General features: G+C 42.8%; 1 protein-coding gene across 1 annotated transcript in view; it reads left to right on the forward strand.

The window, feature by feature from the left end:
* Window positions 1-15911, forward strand: part of LOC120018512 (kin of IRRE-like protein 3) — a 133680-nt gene that overhangs the window by 42428 nt on the left and 75341 nt on the right. The window contains exon 6 of the mRNA XM_038961740.1: window positions 11988-12137. Within this exon, the coding sequence (XP_038817668.1) occupies window positions 11988-12137 (150 nt within the window). The remainder of the gene's footprint in view (window positions 1-11987; window positions 12138-15911) is intronic.

Raw genomic sequence — 15911 nt, forward strand, 5'->3', positions numbered from 1 at the left:
CCAGAGGATCGTTTTTTACCTTTGCTTGGTAATACCATTTCCAATAACATGATATTCGGAAAACTATAAACAATGACATAAGCCACGTTACTGCTGCCTTCATGATAAAACATGATTTTTAGACTGCATGGCCTTGTATTGATCAATCTTCTTGTCATAGATTCTTAGATTCTCCTCTGGTAGTGTGAGGGAAAGGCCATCTATGGGGAGAGATTCTTCCTGCATAGACAATTAGGAGCCTTGGTGACAAAAGTGATGTAATCACAATCATGACCTTCACTATAGTACACCTGGCTCTGGCTGGGAGCATAAGTTTGAATGGTTTACCTTACGCCCATCCATGTCTCATCAACCCTCCTATCCATCTCATCTCCTTGCCATGTAACGAGCTGTCAGTTTTTCCCGCTTAGCTTTCCAACTTCTGATGCCATCCATGAGGAGGATAGGCCAGGATTGGAATCCCATTTCTCTTGGGGCATGGGAGCATTAGCAGTCTTATTTCACCAGCAAGATATGAGTTGTGGTGCTCTCTCTTGCTTTTTCCTCTCAGACAATAATTCATTATAGCAGACCCCTGTAGAGCCACCCAGGAACCTTTCAGAATTCCTCAGATGTGCTTTAATGGACCTGACCCCCTGGCTGATCACACACCGAACAGGAGATGTATTAACTTGAGCCATCTCCAACCGGCTTTGTTACTAAAAAGAGTCAAAAATGTATTTTGATTTGTAAAGTTGCTCTATGATTTTTTTACCTCCCCCTATTCTTTCTCCCTCCTTCCTGGCTGGCGGCCTTGGGCTGTGTTTTAGAGTCTTTTGTACTTGCAGCAGGAGAATCAATCGAAGGAATCAAAGTCGCTGAGGATACATTTCTCTCTCTCTCCTACACCCTCCACTCTTGTTCAATCAGCCAAACACTAGTCAGACTGAACCCAGCATCTGATATAGAACATTTTTTCTCCCACTGAGAAATTAATGCACTTTTTTTATGTTAGGTTTGAGAGAAAAACCTTGAAGAATATGACACATCAACAGCATACTGTAGAAAATGTTCAACAACTTGAGCTGCATTTGCACTTCTGTGTTGCACTTCTCAAACAATACTCAATTGTGGCAAAATGAGAATGGTGTCAATCAATTACATTTGGCAAGGCCAACTTACTTTTTAATTGTCATTGGGACAAACCAGGCCCAACTGTGAAGCAGCAGAAAATACAGCAATACTTTATTCCCATTGTTGTTTTGGACACAGCAAGTCTGCAAAGGAGAGACAAATTGTAGAACAATACAAGTCGACAAGGGAGAGACCCATTATGGGACAACTTAGTATGTTGAGCACTGCTAGCATTATAAAGCTGAACTAAAGAGCCATCATCAATGCTTACATTTAACTGCTGACACCATTTATCACACAAACTTCCTATTTCCCAGTATACCTTTTCCTGTCTACTGTAACAATTAAATACAGCTGACAAATTAGTGTCCTTCTCCAGTTTAAGTGTTTGAGGATTAGCACCCCCTACGTAAGCTCGCTGACTTTGTCATCTCTATATTTCTCAGTAATAAGATTCACAAAACACTTTTCAGGGTGAATACATTTTCTAAACAAACTCCCTGTAGACAAGGTGTTGCATGTGCTCCAAGATACATTTAATAGAAGAAAAAAACGCCTTCCACACAGAAGAATGTGTGATGCTGATAATATTTCATTCTCTTTACAATCCTGGGGTTGACAGCTTTAGTAGGCTGATCAAATATCACTGCATATAGTTCAGAACTTGACATATTGTTAACTTGGTTAGATGATCTCTATTTATTAGACCCTGAATGTGAATTGTACACATTTCCTAACCTTTCATGACAGCAGTTATGCCTTTGGGCTTATTTCAAAACACTTCATCTGTCTTTCGATTTAATTTTTGTCAAAAAGGAGACAATCGCTCAATGCCTTGAACCCAATATGCCTTGAAAGCCTTATCTTTTATCTTGTCAAACCACAAAATATGAGCTATGGCTTGACAAAGGGCTGTGTGGCTCTCCACCTGTTGTGACACAGCATGTAATGGAAAATTGGACTCTCCCTCTAAATGTATGATGTGTCCATTGAAGGAAGGCCCTCTCTATAGCACATCCATCAAGCAACTCAACCGTGGCTGGCCAAAGATCTCATCTCTCAATAATGAATCTGATCAATAAAAGCACATTGTGACTGGACCTTTCAAGGTCCATCTCTAGCAAAAACATATTCCTTTATAAAGCATCAAGAGTTTCACTACACGACTATTCCAAGAAGATGCTTGGTCTTAATGTCTCAGCTACAACCCCATTGTGATATCTCCTTGAAGCCTTGCCAGTACACATTGCACTGTGTGATGGAGAGGCCTGAAGAGCCAGGGAGGAAGTTCATAGAGAGACAACCTAATTGCAATGCTGGGGAAACAGAAGGGGCCCTTCTATTTCAATCAGACACATCTGAACTTCACACTCCTTCTCCCCATTTTTCATTAGCATCTCTTTTATGTTTTTACTTGTCATTATGAAAAACTCAAAGCTTCTAAAAAAAAGAAGTATAGTTTGCAAAGATAGCCTCTGGGTTTTCAATCAATACACGTCCTGAGAGACTGCTGTGTTACATTGCATTCTATGCTAAGTGAACTGTTATGTCTGTTCAACTGGAGTTACCTTGGAAACAAGCCCGTGGTACTCTCTTTTTCCATGACAGTAATCACAATCGCTGGTCAGATTAGTCCCATTGTTTACAGCAAAAAGCCCTAATAAAATATGATATACTTTATACTTTATATTTATCTCTACTACATTTGAACACTTAAACACTCAAAAGGCTGTCTGGCTAGCCATTTCCATTAGCCCTCCTTCCCGTCTATTATAAAAATGTGGAAACAGAATTAACTTAGGACAGAACATGACTTAAGAACCCATTCTTTAACTTTTGAAGCCTTAAAGCTCTTTTGACTTGATTTCATGCCAACTGGAAGAAAGATGCAGGCCAGAAAGATTTAATAAAGGTTTCTGGCACTGGAAACTCAAATGTCTGTTTTCCGTAAAAACAATATTTTTTCTTTCTGCCCCTGTGGCTGATGATAGAGAGTGTGTCTATGAGGCTGTCTCTCGTTGCCATTTGTAATTTTTTTAACTCATCATTGGAAGCAATCCGTCTTGATTGTGCCTCAGCAACTGTCCTGTTCCACTAATGCGCAGCGCGAGAGCGGGCATAAATACACAGGCTTCCCGCGGCTGTGGGGTTTCTCTTTCCTGCTCCATGTGTTTACAGTCTCAGAGACGAATCTTCATAAGAACAGCAGCCATCACATTGCAGAGAGGGCCTGGTGGATATGTTGGCTTATTTGTTTTTAGCAGTGGCCGGGTGAGGAAAATTGGTTCATACATTCTGAGGGAAAATAAAGACATCAATGCAATGCCTCATCTAATGGATTCCACAGACACTTTATGAAATGTTCATTATTGCTAACTATTGTTATAACTTTGCAAGCTGTGGCTGAGGGATTCAGTTTTGTCCACATTGATGAAGTATCCAGAAAAGCCAATACATGATGTAATGTGCAGCTCAGACAATTCATCTAATTATTCAGGCAGGAGAGAAGAGAAAAACCTTGAGGCTAGTCTGAACCTATAAAAAAATCTAACTTCGAACTTCATCGTTTTGCCCCATCATCACTAATACATAGAATTGTAGCTTTGTCATGAAGACGTGGATTCTTTCCTGGTTGCCGCAGGAAAAAAATTCCATGATGATTAGCCTAATTTCTTATGGACTGTCTTTCAAAATGCTTGTTCTACATCAAATGTAATTGTCAGTAACTGGGATGAAGACAAAAGCAATTCGAATGAATTTGATTTTCTGAACAGCTCACTTAAAGCATTCCGGTGCATAGGCTTCAGGTGTAATACCAGTTCATTTACATCTGCATATCAAAAGTGAGTTATTCTTGGCTGGCAAGCTAGCCATTTGTCCATCTCCAGGCCCTTTCATTTGAAGTGTCAGTTAGTCAGTCTGCTTCAGACATTCTGGGCTCAAAGAATCCCTTTGAAGAGATCCAGAATATTTCAGAAGAGAAAAAAATTAAGAATAGCAAAGTGTCTTATCTTGCTTTCAAGCAAACATCATTTAAAGGGTATTATCTACTACGAGAGCTTGGACTATAAGGTTCTATCTGCTAAAAGATGATTCTGACAAAATTAACTTTTAAGGTCCAAACCCTCATTGGTTTGAATGGTGTAAGCAATTTTTTTCTTGTGTTCTTTTGAACTTAACAACATGCATTGGGATATTTAGAGTACTATGTATTGTAGGTAGAGAACATCGAACAGAACAAGGCTATGTCAATAACAAAATGGCAACAAAAATGACTATAGAACCAAGCTCATATTACGATACTTGTGTGTACATCTGTGTGTGTGGGAATGCAATGAAAAATCAAGGTGACCAAACATCAGGAAAGTGACCTTATAATTGGCATATTAAGCTCTATTAAGAAGAAAATTAATGATAAATAATTGAAAAGTTAATATGGGACTGACTGACGTGGTGACCCACAATCTCCTCAGAACTATTTTCCTATGTCATTAATTATTATAATATCATAATAGATAAGATTATAATCACCATTGATTTGAAGTTGACCTTCAGAACATGATAACATGTAATCAGGTCCCAGTATGATGTCATAAAGCTAAGTATATCATAGCAAAGGAATCCATTAAATCTCTAACTCATCCATTTTAGTCTTTTGTGGGGTACCAGGGAATGTCATACAGTATGTTAGCTGTCTCAAAAGGGGATGACTATGTAGTGATTTCAGTGCCAACAGTGCTCCATAGAAGACCCTTATTTTTCTATCTGATTGGTTGTTAGCACAATAGAGATAGATGAGGTGTGGGGCCTCAGCTGTGGCCTCACCTTGCTGTAGTTAATGTTAGTCAAACTCTTCATGCATCACATCCTCATAATTGTCCAGCCTCACCTCACTTCCTGTCAGCCACTTAGTCCCCACGGTCCAGTCTAGAAGTAATGGTAGGAACAAAAGAGATTGATAAATAGTGCAGGGAGTCAGCATAGCGAAGCAACTAGCTAGCTTGTTCTCATACCTAATGATAGAAACTCAGGAAAATGCCATGACTTTGAGTATTATGCACTCTGGCTTTCTGCTTTATGCCCTACTAATTAATTGATGCACCTCACAGCACGGTTCTGTGAGGTAGTCAGATTAGTGATTGCGCTCCAGATAATTAAATGCGTCAATCATGGCCCCGGCACTGTCAGTCGGAGAGGGAGTGGTTGAGTGGTTAGTGTGTGACTGATCAGCGTGTGGCGATGAAGGGCAAGAGCATGTGTCTCTGTCTCCAGGAGGAAGGACGACTGGCGGCGAGATGGAGGGGGATGCATTGTAAATTTCTGGTGTCAATCACAATGTGGCATTTTACTCGAATAAGTTGGAGGCAAGGCCAAATGATCGGAGTTTGAGTTGGAATAAAAGCCATTTGAGGAGAAATTACAAAGAATTGAGAGTGCTGTGTGTATGGTGTAGTCTAGTATGGCTTCAAAGATCATTTACTGATGTATGACGTTTATGACTCCCTCAGCAGAGACAGATGTAGTACAGACATTGTTTACAGTTGAGAATCACATTCAATTAATTCATTTAGTATTTTTGTTATCCTATTCCCATAAAACCCATAAGTGAATACACTGAAATACATGAATCAAAAATCCTGACTTGATGCTACTGTGGGGACTCTTGAACCGAAAACTTCCTGCAGGGAACGTCTGTATTACGATTAGATGTTATCAACGTGCAAAAATCCAATGACATGGAAGTGCTGTCATATTTATGCAATTTTGTATCACATTCCCAGCATAGGAAGATTACTTTTTAAAGCAAGACTGCATTCGGGCTCCCGAGTGAGACAGTGGTCTAAGGCACTGCATCTCAGTGCAAGAGGCGTCACTACAGTCCCATCACATCCGTCCGTGATTGGGAGTCCCATAGGGTGGCGCACAATTGGCCCAGAGTTGTCCGGGTTTGGCCAGGGTAGGCCGTCAAGAAGTTGTTCTTAACTGACTTGCCTAGTTAAATAAAGGTTCTTTTTTTTTATTATAAAAATGTCAGTGCTGTCTGCCCTTCTGAAAGAAGTGCCTTTTTTTATTATTTTTTTATTTTTTATTTTACCCCCTTATCTCCCCAATTTTCGTGGTATCCAATCACTAGTAATTACTATCTTGTCTCATCGCTACAACTCCCGTACGGGCTCGGGAGAGACGAAGGTCGAAAGCCATGCGTCCTCTGAAGCACAACCCAACCAAGCCGCACTGCTTCTTAACACAGCGCGCCTCCAACCCGGAAGCCAGCCGCACCAATTTGTCGGAGGAAACACCGTGTACCTGGCCCCCTTGGTTAGCGTGCACTGCGCCCGGCCCGCCACAGGAGTCGCTGGAGCGCGATGAGACAAGGATATCCCTACCGGCCAAACCCTCCCTAACCCGGACGACGCTATGCCAATTGTGCGTCGCCCCACGGACCTCCCGGTCGCGGCCGGCTGCGACAGAGCCTGGGCGCGAACCCAGAGACTCTGGTGGCGCAGCTAGCACTGCGATGCAGTGCCCTAGACCACTGCGCCACCCAGGAGGCCCAAGAAGTGCTTTTAATCCCGGATTTTTCACTTTTGTTGGTCCAGTGTAAAATTAACCTTCATCCACTGACCTCCCTGACTTGCTGCTCCACATTCTCTGGTGTCTTTCTTTTTTGTGGAATCTACACATCGCACATATGGATACACAGTTTTAAGATGTGCCTTGTTGGGGATTGAGTGAGGAGAATTAGGGAGCCAAAGCGATATATTGGGTGATAAGCCAGAAGGATGAGCTGTAGATAAACATTTGGCTATGGAGATATAGGCAGAGAGGTGGGGAGCTCAGATTGATCCAGCCATCAGGTTGGGCCCAATAGGCAGAATTCAATTAGAGAAAGATGGGCTTAGATACAGTAATCCATATTGCTTGGGTTTGTGTTTACTTTGGTCCTCAGGCTTGGATTAGTGGAGAACTGCTGGAGTCCTTTTACCCATTATTATGTCCTCAAATAACTCACATCGCCTCGGCACAGGTAAATTTAAAGCCTGTCGCTGCGCTTAGATCATTTTCCTATCTGTCTTCAGTGGGGCACTTTTCATCTTTGGGCAGGAGAAAATGGAACTGTGGGGTCCACTAGCTGAGTGGATGGTGATTCTAACGTGACTGAGGTTGCCTTGGATGTTGAAAAGGAAAACACAATAATGATGGGATTTATTCATTCATTTCACACTCTCATTAGAGGTAGCTGGGCTCGGCAGACAGTCCCCATGGTAAACAGGCACAGGATTAGGAGACGGAGCTGCCGGCCCCAGCAAATGAATACACCGACACAGCATGCCCAGTGGGTGGGAGAGGTATAGGGAGGGATGTTAGGAGGGGCAGGTGACGGCATATCCATGCCAATATAGCCGTCAGGGAAGCCATAACATGCGCTCGGCCAAAGTTGTCACAAAACTACCTTGCAAACACCTTCCCTATTGTACATTCCACCCTCTCTCCAGCTCTCTCAGGCCTGAGGAAATGTGAAGACCAGGGGGATAACAGTCCCTGCTTATGATCCGTAGCTGAGCTCCAGGCAACGCGGACGGCATGACAGGCGTTGGGCGGCCGCCGCTCTGATTAGTAATCTCAAGTGGACTGGATGTGCGGCTCTAATGGTAATTTCTAGGTCTGATTGGTAGACAGCGGTGAGATTGGGGCCCGCAGCGAGGCCGTTAGCGCTGGGTGAAGTGTGTGGAGTGTGTGGAAACGCAGTCACCATCCAACTGTAAACAAATGATCTGAAGTGAAATGAAAACATTAGTTGAAGGCAATGTACTCATACAGGCATTATGTGGCCCTGCTCAGCGCCTCGAACAGCCTGCTTCCTCCAGAACCCTCAGCCCTTCATTCCCAATCTGAGGTCTGCCGCCTTTAATTCATCAATTGACCCACAGAGTTCAATCAAAAGGCGTTGTGTGAATGAGCAGTGATTTGTGTTAGGTAAATAGGGAGAGATGCAGCTGCAAGTTCACTCAGGGGTTGAGCCGAGGTCGGGAGGCCCATGGGTCAATGGTGAGGTATTCATGTTCTGTATGGCCCTACTTGAAAAACAACAAAGGATAGACCACATTTATTCTCTGTGGACAGAGCCGAGCCAAGGTATCATGTCGTGGCACTCTGATATCTCCATCTGAGAGAAACATACCTCCCATTCACAAAAAAATGGAGACTTAACTGGTCAGCGCTTTTTATATATTTTTGGGGTGAAAACAGGTGAGAGGTTTTAGCTTGAGGAGCTGTTGCTAGGTGGGGAAGCCTCCCTACATCCCTCCCTCAGGTTGTCCTCAGTGATAGTCACCTGGTGTCTACACTATCTCTACAAATGCCACCACATTCCTACACACATACACACACACACACCTGACCCCTCTAATCAGGCCCCATTTATCTCAGCATATTGCTCTGTCTAGACATTTCACAAGGCTCATTCTCATCTTCCTCCATTAGCAGAAGTTAATAAAGCGTTATTAAGAGGGATCTCTGCTCTCTTCTGTCTCCTCCAGCACCTGAGCCTCACCAAAATCAGCATTCTCTCCGGCTACCAGCACCTCCAAAACCCCACAGAATTTTTTCGTTCACTGTCTATTTGTTATTATAAAATCGGCTGGGTTTTTCTTACTCCACTTTAGTTTTTTTTGTCTCTCACTCCTCGTTTTTGATCATCTGGTGCTATCGACCCACCATTCTTCTGCATGGGGAGAGGAGGAGGAGAGGAGAGGAGGAGAGGAATCTGTTGTCTCCACTCCACTGCACGTCATGCTCGGCTGCCCTTGCAGCTGGCCCAGGGAGGAAGAGGAGGAGGTAAATGAGGGGGCTCCGCTAAAGCCGCCCTGCTGTCCACCGGAGCGGAAAGCTGGCAGATGCGACAGAGCCTTGTACGACGCACAGGGCTGTGACTTCACCCGACACTGCTGAAGGACCTCCAGTCTTAAATGGGCTTACTCTGCTCCCCCCTCCCTTCCCCATCCACCCATCCTCCCTAACCCCCACCCCTACCCTGTTCTCAGTGCTCCTCTGGTGACCTACATATGTGGACTGCCATAGATAGCCTTTTTACGTGAATGAAGCAGATCTCCATTTTGCTGGTCAAGTGGCCACACCAGGTGGACCTTGTTTTTCTCTGTGGGTGGGCACCTCTTAATCTCCCAGCTTCTCTCTCCCCCTCTCTCTCTACCACCGCCTTCTGCAGCCCTTCTATATCTGTATGGGTCTATGAGAGGTTGTACTCTTGAGAAACCTCTGTGCTCCCGCATTTATGTCTGTGGAGAATGGCTCTTTCATCAACTAAGGGGGTGGTTTATGAATACTGGGGGGGTAAACAATAGCTTTGGCACTGTTTGATCTAGTCTCTATTCACCTAGTGAACCTGGAATTTGTGCATAATGTGTGTAGTGTGCATATTTCCTTTATGCAGATTTTAGAATATTAACTTGAAAATCTGTTGCCAATTGGATGGAAACCAAGCTACTGTCTTGAAACAGAGTATCTCCAGAAGGGAATATTTAGGTTAGCATGTTTTTTTGGCAGGAGTTTTTTTGGCATTGTATTCTTTTTCATTACCGTTTTAATTAGATGTTAGTAGTAATTAAAATAATCATCCTAGGCTGTGAATAATAATAATTACTGGTGAGTTGAAGACCTGATGCAGGAGGAAGGGAGGCTGTGACAACCTCTGAGAAAATCATCCTAATCTGTCTAATTTGTTACAATGACGGGAAGGATTTTGACAGGGTGGGGAGAAGGGATTTGAACAGCGGGTTAGAAGATGGAGCAGGTATGGGAGTATTAGTGCTGCCAAGGCGGAGACGCCTCCGACATTAAATCAATTACAGCACAGGTTGAAGGGGTTGATAATAGCAATCCTGACTGGGAGGATAGAGAGCGGAAAAGAAGCACATTTTCTTGCATTCTCTTCTTCTCTCACATGCCAAGAGATTTCGCAAGCTGCCGTCTCTCCTACCATGTGTCTGAGCACTGACTGGTTCACTGCGTGCAGCCAAGATATACCCCTCCTAGGAGAGTCGGAACAAGGCTGTCTGGGTAGTATACCCAAGGCCAACACAACAACAACGTCACAGGAAAACATGCCAGAGAGGCCCGTCGTGTTCCCGAAGATGAATAGCCCAGTATACTGTATGCTTACAGATTCCCAGCTCATTTTTTCAGATGTTGATTTAATAATGAGGGTGCGTGCACGAGATGCGGCATACAGTGGGGGAGAATTTGTATAAATCAATATGGAGACTTGTGTTTACCTTTTAACTAGCTATCACTCATGTTTCATCGGTCACAGGACTAAATATGACTGATGTGTTTACTAATGTAATACTTACACTGATGTAAAGACATTGTGTTTGTATTTCTATCATCTATTATTGACCCTCTCTCTGCTTTGTGTTAATGTTGTAAAAACAAAGCTAATCTGTTTTTTCTCTGTAATTACTATCAGAAAATAGGAAAATAACAACCCAAAGCATGAAAGAACAGGATTATTGTAAGCAATTCCAATATGTTGTGTGGATAGAGGTGCATTAAAGATAGCAACATCATTTACTATGTTTGTTGTTATTGCTATTATTGCAATACGTTACCTTTCCTCTCCTATCTGCCACTTTTATTCCCCTTGGACATATTGCAACAGAATTATCAGGGGGGAAGCACATATCTCTTCATTATTTTCTTTGTTTGTGTGTGGATTGGGCTTTTTCTGTGTACATAAGAGGGAAAGCCAAGGCCATCCTAAGCTTTGCACAACAATTTCACTTGAAAGTTTAAAAAAAGAAGACAAAAAGACAGGAGAGAAATCAAACGAGAGTCCATCTTATTGATCTGAGACCACATGTCACTTGTTACCCTCAGTCGAGATTCCATCTTATTGATCTGAGACCACATGTCACTTGCTACCCTCAGTCGAGATTCCTTCCTTATCCCCCCCATCCCAAGATGCATTGCCTGTCTTTACATTATAGTAAGCCGAAGACCGTGCTTTAGCTCCTGGTAAACACAATGTGCTGGAGAGGCTAACATCTCAGCCAAACCCAGCTTCAGATGATGGCAACGAGACACAAGCAGGCGAGAACTATGGCCCAGATGACAGGCTGACTTTAAAAGGCTTTTTTTCTCCCCGCTATTCCTCTCACAAGGCCTTCCAATTACCCAATGTTCTTTGTGCTACAGTGTGGTAGGATGCCAAGGAGAAGGGGATGGAGGGCTGCTGTTCAGGTGGACTCAGAGGGAGATAGCTTCAAAGATATCAGAGCCTCAACATGCTCACCAACACTCTGCATGTCAGTGACACGTCTCACTAAGTGCCATTCCCCGACTGACCCCCCCCCCCCCCTTCCCCTAATGGGGTCCATCACACCGCACTTTCTGCCTGAGCTCTGGTAGCACCATGCGGCTAATAACGGGAATGGATGAAGTACATTAATGTGAGTGTGAGGTAATGTGTGCCAGAGATGTGGTGTTAGCAGACAGGGCTGTGATTTCGAGTGTGTCATACGAGCAGCCAATCTGCATGTGTGAAATCCTATGTAAATGAAAATGCTTTCGATTGCTTTTCTGAGTAGAGTTTCAGCAAAGTAGAACAACTCTAATGCACCTATCTTGTTGGGTTAGGGGTTTGGTGTTTGCAACAGTCCTTTTGGGTTAGATTTTTGTTAGGTTTGGTGTTTGTACCAGTCCTTTTGGGTTAGGTGTTTGCACCAGTCCTTTTGAGTTAGGTGTTTGCACCAGTCCTTTTGGGTTAGGTGTTTTGAAGGTAATGTCTTTGAATGTGTTAGAGAACTGGATCATAGTATCTGACCGTTCATCTATCTTTCTGTGTGTTTCACCAGGGGTCCAGGCCATGTTCTCCCAGCAGCCCCAGGACCTGGTGGTGGTGGCCGGCCAGCCCGTCACCCTGCCCTGCTCCATTCCTGGCTACCATGGTGTTGTCCTTTGGATCAAAGATGGCCTGGCTCTAGGCGTTGGCAGAGACCTATCAGGTAAGGAAAGATATTTATCAAACCATAGGTCACTCTCAATCTCCTTCTGTCACGTGTCTGTTTCGGAATCACTTTTCCAATCGCTTACAAGCCAGTGAAATGACTTACTCACTGTCATATATCTGTCAATGTTAGACTTCTACCTTCACTGCTTTTCATCTTTTGAAAGCTTAAGTCTTCTTTCTCATCGTCATAGAAATGTCACTGCAGGTAGATAAACATACAGCACAATCCTATAATAATGCAGCACTGTGCATTAAATGTGGTGTTAACTTCATTGTAACCACAACAAAACAAGCTGAAATTCACTACTTTCATTCATCTGCATGCTCTGCCTTATTTAGCCTAACATTGAAGTGTTTGTCATTTTCTGTTCAGGACAATCAGGACTACAAGTAGAACATGAAGGAACATTTGACATAAACAGTTACATGCATGAGTTGTATTGACAAATGTCAATAAACAAATTAACAAAACCCTGATAGAAAATGTATTCATAATAATGCTGTAAGTACAGAAATTGTTTACTCAGTGGGAAATTAATATCCAATTAGTAAGTGACAACTGTGTGGAGTTTAAAGTTTGTGACAGCAACTATGTGAGCTTACAGTATTATAGACAATATGGGATTTCTTATGATCTCTTTGTAGAAAAACCCCTCTATGTAGGAGAACCCCTGAGCGTCATAGAACAAAACAGATTACATGTACGTGTTCGTGAGAGTCTCAGCATAATAGTTTGTAGCTCTAACCATTGGAACTCTACAGACGTTGTTGTGAGAAGGACCGCTCCCGGACCCATTTGGGATCCACCCTTGTCTCACAAACACCACTCCAACTCAGGTCCCGTTAATCACACATACTGTACTAATGGTTGGTATCGGCAGATGCAGAAGACATCATCCAATGGTACAACCCAGAAGTCTGTAGCGCTAACACAGTGTTAAAAAGGGGTCCAAAACACAGTGAAAGTGGATTCAAGATTTAATTATCACACTCCATTTTCCACCCCAAATATCTAGGGTCCAATAATATATACAGTGAAATAACACTGCACTACCACAAAAATAACAATAGCACTACCACAAAAATGAGGCCTCATTAATATCTAATAGAAAGATAAACCTAATTCAATAACAGTTTGTGGTGAGCAAAGAAGCCCCAAAATCAACACTAAATGTGAAATCAATATAGCAAGGGGTCACATTTCAAGTACTTTTAGCTAGTAAATGGGTTTTAGAAGAGTAACTCACAATCCAAATGAAATCGGGCCTATTGTATTATTACCTTAATTGTTTCATTTGGAGTACCACTTACTGCTCCCCGCAGCTTCTCCACTTGACGTTGGCGCCTGATCCATATTCATGAGGCGTTATGACTATCTATTCTTCCAAATAAATATTTACAACCTTTTAACTTCCGCACTCTTGAGAGAGTAAATCCATATAGCTTGGAAAATCAGCATTCTTTTTTAAAATATATTTTAATTCGATTGACTTTAGAAATGGGATCCTTGGGATTCACTACATTCTACGGCCTTAAACAGGGAGTATGGGAGATGAGTCTGAAAACACCTCTCTTCCTCCATCACTGAGGGATCACTAGCCTGTCTTTCAGAGTACTTGCCATTCAAGTCATGGCAAAAAATCAACTGGGGCCCTTTAAAAGCGGGACCTCTTATGCTCCGTGTGATTAAATATGTATTCCACTAGAGATCTGGGGTCTCCTACCCTCTTACCTTCAGTGACTGCTCTAGTGTGCCTTTCTTTTCACCGATAGAGCTCTTTAATTAAACCTCAGTGGACGACGGTGCCCAATAAATCCATTCCAGTCACCGGTCTGGCCCTTATCAGACCCCGGGAGGCTGGGGAAGGCAGTAAACAATGGCACAACAGTTTTGAAGTGGTTGGGAGGAGAGGGAAGAGAGGGAGAAGGACTTATGATAACGAGGAGAGAGAGAGAGGGTGTGAGCGACTCTTAACGGCACATCAGTAGCAGTTTAACAGTCATGGGCGAGAGGCTGTGGAGGGAGGCTGTGGACTGATCTCATTGTGTCTCCACCACGGTGCACCAACACTCCACTCTGTATGCGGATCAATGGCCAGGCTAGGACGCTCAGAGATGGGCAGAATCTGAATGCCACTCTCCACACAGCCTGTGTTGTTGAGATACATCGATTTGGAGAAGGTTGCCATGGACGAAGCGATCTTTATTAAAAAGCAACAGCATGGACAGGGTCTTAGAGCAGTGTATTTAGATGAATGTCACTTTTTGAAATAAAGTGTACCACAGCTGCTCTGTTTATCGTCTGTTGCTACGTCAACAAGCAATACAGTCAGCCATAAATAATGATGGCATATACACAGCTATATACACAAAGCAGCGGTATACGTAAAAGTGTGAGGCGTCTAATATTGTGCAGAGCATTTCAATATAGGACCCACTCTGCTATTCATAGAAGGAGCTGCGTTAGCAGTAGCTCGCTCTGCCTGGGCCTGTTTCAATCCAGGGGAACAGTGATTAAAATGAGAGAAATCTTTCACTGTTCAGTCTGATAAATCAGAGGACAAAGAGGATGATTCCTATCGCTTCCTGAATTCCTGCTCCTTCTCTTTGTGAGGCGCCTCCTATTCTAATTAAAGAGAGAGATGCAAAGCTGCACCAAATGACTGGCATGAATATATCTCAAAACAGTCCATGGAGAGTGCCCACGGGTGTAAGCTTTTGTGGAGGGCACACATGGAATGATTGAAAACCTAAGTCTTAGAATGTTCCAGATTGTGTTCTGAACATTCCAGACAGAGGTGTAGAGTCATTGGAATCTACCTGACACGTGTGCTCCTCTGGCTTGTCCCCCAACAGCAAATTAATTGGTCATCAATTTCCGAACACCAACTACCCTATTTCCATCCCTGGAGGTATCAGTGTGAGACGTGTCCTTCCTGAATAGCGTAAATCACTATTCCCCTGCCTCTATTCATCGTCCCTTCCCCTGCCATTGATCCACCATAAAGACAAATCAATTTCTGTCCTAATGGATTCATTACACTTAATGGGGCTATTTTACATTGTTTGCTTTAGTTAACAAACATTGTCTTTGAGATTCATTGAGATTAATGTGAGTTATACTTATACAACAGTGACATCCCTGACATTTCCTCCCATAGAATGAAGCAGTGTTTTTGTATGCTCTACACTCTACATAAGAATGCCATTGTGTGTATGATATGTTTGACATGAACGTAACCCAGTTATGACTGACTTGCCTAGTTAAATAAAGGTTAAAAAAAGTGTTTCATGCCATGGCACAACATCGTCACTAAATCCACTAAAGTCTATTCAAAAGGCATTTAGATGACATTAAACTGTTTTTTACATAAAGGTATTTTTGAAATGTACTCTCAGCAAGCTTTATTGTATTACAACAGCACATCTTATTATGTTCAATCTGCTAGAGGGCAAGAGGAGTCAATTGACTGGGTCATTTGTTTATGTACATGAACAGGGAAACTCAGTGGGATGCTGTTGTACAACCCAATATGCCTTCACTATATATACAAAATTATGTGAACACCCCTTCATATTAGTGGATTTGGCTATTTCAGCCACACCCGTTGCTGACAGGTGTATAAAATTGAGCACAAAGCTCCATAGACAAACAATGGCAGTAGATTGGCCTTACTGAAGAGCTCAGTGACTTTTTTTTAACCTTTATTTTACTAGGCAAGTCAGTTAAGAACAAATTCTTATTTTCAATAATGGCCTGGGAACAGTG

The sequence above is a fragment of the Salvelinus namaycush genome, chromosome 23 (genome assembly GCF_016432855.1).
Source record: "Salvelinus namaycush isolate Seneca chromosome 23, SaNama_1.0, whole genome shotgun sequence".
In the NCBI taxonomy this organism is placed as follows: domain Eukaryota; kingdom Metazoa; phylum Chordata; class Actinopteri; order Salmoniformes; family Salmonidae; genus Salvelinus; species Salvelinus namaycush.